The following is a 9,650-nucleotide window of genomic DNA, read 5'->3' on the forward strand; positions in this document are numbered from 1 at the left end:
TGAGCCCCCACTATCAATATTCATGGGGTATCATGGAGAGAAACTCAACATAAACACATGACTACAATAGCAGATAAAAGGCTAGGAATACTGCGAGCAACTCACCTCCTCATTCCCCAAAGCTTATGCACCATCTACGAGGCGCAAGTGAGGAGTGTGATGGAATACTCCCACTTGCCTGGATGGGTGCAGCTCCAACAACATTCAAAAAGCTTGACCATATCCAGGACAAAGCAGTTCTCTAGACTGACATCACATTCACAAGCATCCACTCCCTTCAGCACTGATGCTTAGAAGAGCAGTGTGTACTACCGCAAAATGCACTGCAGAAATTCACCAAAGATCCTCAAACAGCACCTTCCAAACTTACAACCACTTCCATCTAACAAGACAAGAGCACCAGATAGATAGCAACACTACTACCTGCAAGTTTCCCTCCAAGACACTCACAATCCTGATGTGGGAACATATCACCATTCCTTCACTGTCACTGGGTCATCCCTCTCTTAGGGCATTGTGGATCAACCCAAAGCTCATGCATTGCAGTGCTTCGAGAAGGTAGCTCACTATTACCTTCTCAAAGGCAATTAGAGACAGGCAATAAATAGCCACATCCCATGAATGTTTTGTTTTAAATCCAATGTGGTTGACTCTTAACTTTCCTCTGAGTAATTAGAGGAGTAATAACTGCTGGCTTGGTCAGCGACTCCCACCTCAATGAATACAGATTCAGTATAAACTCAAGTACAGAATACTAATTAGCAGTTCAATTCAATAATGAGGCAATGGCATATTCTTAAATTGCAGCAAGGACAAAGGCCACCTGATCTACCACATCTATGCTGGCTCTCCTTGGAAGCAGTGTAGCTTGTGCCATTCCCCTAGCTCCCCCTATTACCCAGCACATTCCTGGCTTTCAGGTAAGTAAAAATGCAACTTCCTCCTGAACACTTCAATTACATCTGCCTCCATCACATGCTTGAGAAATACATCCTAACCACTCACTACGTGAATAAGGTTTCCTCATGTCACTATTGTATCTTATGGTCATTTCCCATAAATCTATACCCAGTTGTTCTTGACCCTCCTGCAAGCGAGAACATTCTTTCCTAACTTGACACCTCAAGATTTTGACTATCCCTATCAAATCCCTTTCAAGCTTTTTTTTCTCCAAGACAAACAGGCCCAACTTTTCCAATCAATCTACATAACCTGCCAACATGGTACTACTCAGGAATCCAAGGAAGATTTGAAAATTATGGTCTGTACAAATTACGTACATTCTTCAGTATGCTTGAATGGATTACATCCAGTCCTGCTTTTCCACCCTTAAACGTGTCTGCCTTACTTCCTGTTATACCATGATCTGTGTAGCATCTTGTTCATAAAGAATTATGAGACGGCACAACGACCTAGTGGACCCGGGTTCAATTCCAGCCCCAGGCAACTGATCTGTGTGAAGTTTGCACGTTCTCCCAGTGTCTGCATGGGTTTCCTCCAGGTGTTTTCTGGTTTCCAAAGATGTGCAGGTCAGATGAATTGACCATGCAAAATTGCCCATAGTGTTCAGGGATGTGTAGATCAGATGCATTAGTCAGGGGTAAATATAGGGTAATAAGATAGAGGAAATGAGTCTGGGTGGGTTACTCTTCGGAGGGCCAGTGAGGAGTTGTTGGGCCGAAGGGCCTGTTTCCACACTGTAGGGATTCGATAATTCTATTACTTTAATAGCTCACCCATGCCCATTGCCTCAATGTGTAAACCCCTTTTGGAGGCCTAATGGGCCCTACTCCTCCATTTACCATGTTTTTACTATTTAAATGCCTTTTCAAACACTTCATGATTGTCTCAGCTGCTTGTCACTTTTATCTTAAATGGTTTTTCACTTACCTACTGAAACTTGATATATTCAGCCTGATTCTCCAATTGATGTGTCTTAAACACACTTTGCCTCTTCATCTTAGTCTGATTTGTCTTTCAGAGAGCTCTGGATTTCTTTGTAGATGCTGGAGATCTGAAATCTGGATTTGTTTCCTTTTGTTTCCATACACATTACAGTGCTATATTCAGTCTTCTCTAAAAGCAGCCCATTGTTCAGATACTGTTTTGCTTGCCACAATTCACTCTAATTAATCTGGGTCAGATCCTTTCTTAGAGTAAAAAGTGAGGTCTGCAGATGCTGGAGATCAGAGCTGAAAATGTGTTGCTGGTTAAAGCGTAGCAGGTCAGGCAGCATCCAAGGAACAGGAAATTCAACGTTTCGGGCATAAGCCCGAAACGTCGAATTTCCTGTTCCTTGGATGCTGCCTGACCTGCTGCGCTTTAACCAGCAACACATTTTCAGCTCAGATCCTTTCTTACCCCATTAAAGATGGCTTTCTCTCAGATAATTCCTTATGTGTTGATCATTCCTTGTTCTTTTCCTTGGCAAACCTAAACCTTATTATATAAATGATCACTGTCCCCTGCATGGTTCTCAACTGGCACTTGATCCACTTGGCCCATCTTATTCCGAAGAACCAGGTCCACTGAAAAGGAGTCAGTACTGCACTTGGAAGCATAATGCTGTAGGAAGTTTAGCTGAGGGCACTCAAGGAACTCTTGCCCCTTTCTGCCCAGTCTATTTTTGGATACCCCAACTCTCCTATTATAATCCACTCTACAATTCTTGAACATCTTTAATTTCCTTGAAAATTTGTTCCTATATTTCTTCCCCAGTTGACGACCAAAGACGACAGCACGCAAAGCATATGCATCTTTTGCATTCCTTAGCTCCAACCAACCAGATTTTGAGCTAGACATCTCTGGAACACGCGCTCTCTTCAGCGCTGCAATGCTACAGTTAATGATTGATGCTACCCCTTCCTATTTTCTGATCTTTCTGAAACACCCTCATCTCTATAAATATTTAACATTAAACCCCGCACTTCTTTGAGCCAAGTTTCTGTTACAGCTACATCACATTTTCACATGGCAATCTGCACCTGTTACTCATCAAACTTATTTCCACATTCACATCCATGTCGAGTAGCCCTAATTTTGACTAATATCCCCAAGGTGCCATTTTTCAGATGAGGCATTACATGGAGCCCACATCTGCCCACCAAGCTTTGACTTAAACATCATGGAGCAATATTCAAAACAGCGCAGAAATGTTCAATCTTCAGTAAAACTAGGATACATACCAAGTGCGTTCATAGCCTCCTTCCCAACGTTTGGTTTTTTCTGCTTCATCATACATTTTTTCCTGCGAGTTTCTTTGATAGCTCTAAACTTTAAAATAACAAGTAATTACAAAACATTGCATTTTCTATTTATTGCTCACAAAGAATAATCTCTATTACTCTAGATCTAAAAATGCACTCCCATTTCCCATCAAGCCCCTCAAAAAACAATTCAGAAACTAACACAAGTCTAAATTTCCAACTGCTAAGTCTGTAGCCTAGCCTCATGCTTCTCCGGACATATGAACATTAGAGAAATTTTAAGAGCAGGATTTATAGTCAAAACTGGTGTGATCTCTCAAAATTCTCATCCAAGAAATTCATCCAATAGCTTAGCCACAGGTTATAGGTTTGTGCTGATTTACTTATATTGAGAGCCAGCTAAAGGCCTGGTAGAAAAGTCCTATACATCGCAGATTAGTCATTATACTCCAAAACCAAACGTATATCCCTGCCATCACACACAGCTCATGTCTGTAAATCAGTAATAGCCAAGTATTAGAGAACTACCAAAGGATGGACAGGCTTTGCACTATACAGTAAATGGCAGAATTATACAAAGACATGAAGGCATACAGGTCTACAGTTCCCTGAAAGTGACAATGCAAGTGGATAAGGAAGGAGAAAGCATGGACTGCAGATGCCGGAGATCAGAGTCAAACATGTCGTGCTGGAAAAGCACAGCCAGTCAGGCAGCATCTGAGGAGCAGGACAGTCGACATGCGGAGTGATCATAATAGGTCGGAGGAGAGGGCGGAGCGGATAGGTGGGAAAGAAGCTGGACTAGTAGCACAGATCAAGAAGTTGGTGCCAAGTTGGATCTGCGACAAGGTGGAGGGAGGGGAGATGAGAAAACTGGTGAGATCAACATTAATCCCATGTGGTTGGAGGGTCCCAAGACGAAAGATGAGGTGTTCTTCCTCCAGGCGTCAGGTGGCTAGAATCTGGTGATGGAGACCCAGGACTTGCATGTCCTTGACAGAGTGGGAAGGGGAGTTGAAGTGTTCAGCCACAAGGCTGAGGGGTTGTTTAATGCATGTATCCCGGAGATGTTCTCTGAAACGTTCCACAAGTTGGCGTCTTGTCTCCCCAACGTAGAGGGACCACATCGGAGCAACAGACACAGTAGATAACGTGTGTGAAGGTACAGGAAAATCTCTGCCGGATGTGGATGGATTACAGGAAATTGTCTGCTGGATGTGGAAGGACTGCAGGATACAGTAGTTAAGAAGATATATGACATGCCTGCCTTCATTAGTCGGGGCACAGTGTATAAAAATTGGCAAGCCATGTTGCAGTTCTATACAACTATAATTATGCTACATTTGGAATAGTGTATACAGTTCTGGTTGTGACATTACTAAAAGGATGTGGAGGCTTCACAGAGGGTAGAGAAACAGCTTATCAGGATATTGCCTGGTTTGGAGGATATGAGCTATGAGGAGAGACTTGATAAACTTGGTTTATTTTCAGTTGAATGTTGAAGGATGAGGGGGGACCTGATAGAAATTTACCAAATTATAAAGAAGCATGGATAGAATGGATATTCAGAGTCTATCTCCCAGAGTAGAAATGTCAATTATTAGAGATATAGGTTTAAGGTAAAAGGGAGTAAGTTTAAAGGAAATGTGAATTGCAAGTTTTTTGAGGAAGTGTGTGGAATGTGCCATCAGTGGTGGCAGTGGAGGCAGGTGCAATAGCAACATTTAAGAGGCATCTTGGCAGATAAATGAATAGGCAGGGATTACAGGGATATGGAGCGCATAGAGGCAAAAGGTTTTTAGTTTAGGAAGGCATGATGTGTCAGTGCAATCTTGGTGGACCAAAATACCTGTTTTGTGCTGTAATTTTCTTTGTTTTGTGTATTCCCTCAAGGAGTTGATGATTTCAATACAGAAATCAAAGAGGCAAAATCAGGGCAGAGATTTTCAAAGAAGAATGAAAGCAGATATACAGCAAATTGATCATATGGCTTTCACTGTTTATAGAGGAGTTGTAGTGTCTGACTTTAATGACTCAGAACTTGTCTCATACTCCATAGACAGCTCTCAAGATCCACAACCTGTTTACTCCGTAGCCCATACTGCTCCCTGAAACCATCATACATGATCCCAAATCTCTCATAACCCCCACCCCCTCACCCACAAGAACAATAGAAATAAGCCATTCAGCCCAGAGTTTTTTCTGTCATTCAATTAAATCATGGATGACCTGATAGTCCTCAACTTCATTCTCCTGTCTTTACCCCATAACCTTTGATTCCCTTATTGGTTAAAGATCTTACTATTTTAGCCTTGAATGTACTTAACAACCCTGCCTCAATAGTCCTCTGCAGTGAACAGTTCCACAGATTCACTAGTCTCTGAGAAGTTGTTCCTCCTGACCCTTTCATCTGAGGGGCCCTCGAGTCCTAAACTTTCCGACAGGAGGGACACCTCTCCCCATCTAACCTGACAAGCCTCCCCAAGAACATTATATGTTTCAATTAGGTATTGTTTTCCAGGTATTCAGCTATTAAATCTTTTGTAATGGGCTCTAGCAATTTCCCCACTATCAGCAGATGACTGGTTTATAATTCTCAATTTTCTCTCTGTTTCCCTTTTTAAATAAAGGGGTTACATTATCCCCAATTTGTAGAAACTGTTCAAGCAACCAAAAAAGTCTTGGAAGCTGACCACCAATGCATCCACTATTTCTACTTCCTTACATACCCTGGGATGTAGGTTAACTGGCCCTGGGTATTTATCTGCCTTTAATCCCATCAAATTTCCCCAACACCATTTCCGACTGATTTTCTTTCATTCCTCTCTCTCACTAAATCCCACATACCACATGTTTCATCCTTTGTGAATACAGAACCCAAGTACATTGAGTTAGTCAGTCATTTCTTTGTTCTGCATTATAAATTCTCATTTCTAACAATAAGGAATCAACAGTTGCCTTCACCAAACTTATTATCTTCATGCACCTAAAGAAACATTTATAGTCAATTTTTACATCCCCTGCAAACATACTCTATTTCCCCTTTCTTAATCAATCCCTTTGCCCCCTTTCTCTGAATTCTAAGCCAATCTCACTTTTCAGGTCTGTTGCTAATTTGTACACTTCTTCCTTGGATCTAATAATGTCTCTAATTTCTCTTGCAAGCCATGGTTTAGTCACCTTTCCAGTTTTACTTTTGCACCAAACATAAATGAATGATTGTTGCAGTTCACCCCTGCATTCTTTGAATGTTTTCCATTGACTTTTAATTGTCATCCATTCAAGCAACATCCCCCAATCTATCATAGCCAACTCATGCCTTTTGAAAAGCCAAATATAGTACATTCCCAACTTCTCCTATATTTACCCTGACCTCCTTACAAAACTAATAACTCTGGCATGAGTTTCCTTTCATGAAGCCATGTTGCTGATGTTTGATTATCTTCTGTACTTCCTAATGCTCTGCTGTTACATCCTTTATAGTAACCTGTTAACATTTCTCAGTGACTTGGCCTATCGTTACTGGTTTTTGTCTCCTTTTTGAATAAGGGAGTAACATCGCAGTTCTTCAATTCTCCTGGACTTTATCAGAATCTAAGGATACTTGGAAAATGACTACCAGCACTTTTTCTTTGGCAGTCTCCTTTATCGCCATTAGTCTCCCTCACACATTTTCCTCTTGTGAGGTTAATGCGCTTAGTTCCTTCCACCTCATTAGCTCTTTTATTATTTAGCATTTTAGAATGCTTTCAGTGTCTGCCCATGAACACTGACGCAAGTACTTATTTCCATTTTCTGATTCCCCATGATTATTTCGCCAGCCTCATTTTGTAGGGTGCCATGTTTTCTCTTACATTTTATATGAAGAAACTTTTACTGTATGTTTTTGCATTTTTTGCATTACTTGTTAGTTTGCCCTCATAGTTTATTTTCTCCCTCTTCATATTTTGGGTCATTGTCTTTGGCATTTAAAACTTTTCCAATCCTGAGATGGAGCAATTTATCGATGAAGAGAGACTGGATAAGCGTGGGTTATATTTGTTGGAGCAGAGAAGTGTATAAGATTATGAGGGGCATAGGCAAGTTAGATAGAAATCCAACTTGGTTCCCTTAATTGAAGCATCAATAACAAAGGGACATGACTTTAAGGTGAACAGGATCATGTTTAGGCAGGATTTAAAGAAAACAATTTTCACCCAGAAGGTGATGGGAATCTGGAACGTACTGCCTGGGAAGATAGTAGAGACGGAAGAGCACAACCTTTAAAAAGTGCTTGGATGAATACTTGAAGTGTCATAATATTCAAGGCTATGGGCCAAGCACTGGAAAGTGGGATCTGAGTAGGTGCTTTGTCACTGCACACTCAATGAGACAAAGGGCATCTTCTGTGCTGTACGATTCTGTGAATCCTATGGTTTCCCACTAATCACTGCCACATAGCATGAGTTTTTTTTTCTTTCAGTATAATAATATTTTTAACTTGCTTGGTTAGCCATGGTGTTTTAACCCCTTCCTAGAATCACTTCGCCATCATATTTGCTGCAAGTTATGAATTATTCTCTTAAATGTTTGCACACAGTCTTTTCTGTTACAAACCTTTCCTAGTCCACTGTGTCGTCTTTACAACATAATTACTTCACTTGTTACTTTTAGCACAGTTGGTTCTGAGCCAAATCATCCCCCCCCCCCCACTCAAAGCCCAGTTGGTTTTCTCACTATTCCCCCCCACCCCCCATGGTCCCATCCCCACCCCCCACAGCCTCACACCTACCTACCCCCACCCCATTCCCCTCTATCCCTGACTGAAATCTCAGTCTTGTTCCCTAACTCTGACCAAATCCCTTTCAGCTGCTCACCTTGATTTCGCGCAACAGACTAGATTTTCACATTCACCCCCAGCCCGAACCGAGTTTAAGGTGACACCAACTAGAAGCTCTTAGTGTTACACACGATCATGCCCGCCCTACCCTACGGGAACAAACCGAAGGTTCCGCCTGGATGTGGACAGATCACCGCCAGAGGGAGTGATAGAGGTGGAGTCAGCTCCAGGCCTGAAATAATACCAATGGGGATACAAACAGATACATTTATTTAAAAAAATAAATTTACAGATCACAGGACGTAAATTTCTCTGAAAATTTATGCTTCTATTCAGCAAATGACAAATATACGAGGGAGAAAGGTGTAGAAATGTTTTTGCATGGAGGATGTGTGTAACCTCAATATTTCACGAGCAATACTCAGGAGGTACGAATGCATGAGGAAACTCTAAATATATCAGACCACTTCTCACTTAAACTATTGCAAACGATTCAAAGATAAATAGCAGAAATATTAATTTGCAGAAGACTATTCAGCTCATCATGCCTGCACCTATCCAATTGAACCTGACTCCCACCACATTTTCACGCAGTGTATTCCATACCCTAACAATTCATTGTGAAAAGTTTTTTTCTCTCGTATCACTCTTGCATATTTTGCTAACACTTTCAATCTGCGCCCTCTTGTTCCTTTTTTTTAGAATGGGAATAGCTTCTCCCTATTTACTTTAGCCAGACTACTCATGATTTTGAAAACCTCTATTAAATATTCTCGAGCAGGAGAACAGTGCCAATCTTTGCAATCTATTCAATGTTAAACGCTTGACCTTTGTCCACATTCAAGTGTCACAGAAAGGTATTCTCTTGGAGCAGAGATATCATACCCTTGAACTTTACTGGTTTGACACTAATGTAATGCCCAGGAGGAAATGAAGAGAACTCATAAGTTTTGAAAGTCACACAGCACCAGGTTATAGTCCAGCAGGTTTAATTAGAAGCACTCGCTTTCAGAGCACCGTTCCTTCCACCTGATGAAGGAGCCCCACTCTGAAAGCTAGTGCTTCCAATTAAACCTGTTGGACTATAACCTGGTGCTGTGTGATTTTTAACTTTGTACACTCCAGTCCAACATTGGCATCGCAAATCATAATTTTTGGTAAGATTATATTTTCTTTACGATTTCCTTTTTAAATTTTTTTGTGAAAACTGCCAGATTCTTAAAATGACTGCTATAATCACATGACATGAATTATTGGAACTCTCCAGAACTTCCTGCAAGTCAAAGCCAGCTGCATAATTCACACCTTTCCTATTGTGGAAACTTTCCCTGATATCTGTTGTGATTAAACTGAGCTGAAGAGATATTTCCTCACCCAGAGTGTGGTGAGCCTGGTGCATTTTCTACTACAGAAAGCAGTTGAGGCCAAAACAGGGGATGTTTTTAAGAAAGATACAGTTCTTAATTCTAAAGGAATCAAATGGTATGGAGACAAAGTGGAAACAGCATACTGAGTTGGATGATCAGCCATAATCACATAGATTGGCAGAATAGGCAAATAGCCTACACTTGCTCCTCTTTTCTATGTTCTACATTTCAATGATTAGACACATCACAACTTCCATA

The 9,650-nt window shown here is 41.1% G+C and overlaps 1 protein-coding gene across 3 annotated transcripts in view; it reads right to left on the reverse strand.

The window, feature by feature from the left end:
* gtf2h2 (general transcription factor IIH, polypeptide 2) overlaps nt 1-8,149 on the reverse strand; it is a 43,564-nt gene extending 35,415 nt beyond the window's left edge. For 2 of the 3 annotated variants that reach the window (XM_060843899.1, XM_060843882.1), the window contains exons 1-2: nt 8,063-8,149; nt 3,186-3,273 (exon numbers count right to left, since the gene is read on the reverse strand). In XM_060843899.1, coding sequence (XP_060699882.1) covers nt 3,186-3,241 — 56 coding nt within the window. In that variant the 5' untranslated portion in view covers nt 3,242-3,273; nt 8,063-8,149. The remainder of the gene's footprint in view (nt 1-3,185; nt 3,274-8,062) is intronic. The other variant, XM_060843890.1, reaches the window with a different exon arrangement.
* Between the last annotated feature and the right edge of the window lie 1,501 nt (nt 8,150-9,650).

This window comes from Hemiscyllium ocellatum, chromosome 2 (assembly GCF_020745735.1).
Source record: "Hemiscyllium ocellatum isolate sHemOce1 chromosome 2, sHemOce1.pat.X.cur, whole genome shotgun sequence".
Taxonomy (NCBI): domain Eukaryota; kingdom Metazoa; phylum Chordata; class Chondrichthyes; order Orectolobiformes; family Hemiscylliidae; genus Hemiscyllium; species Hemiscyllium ocellatum.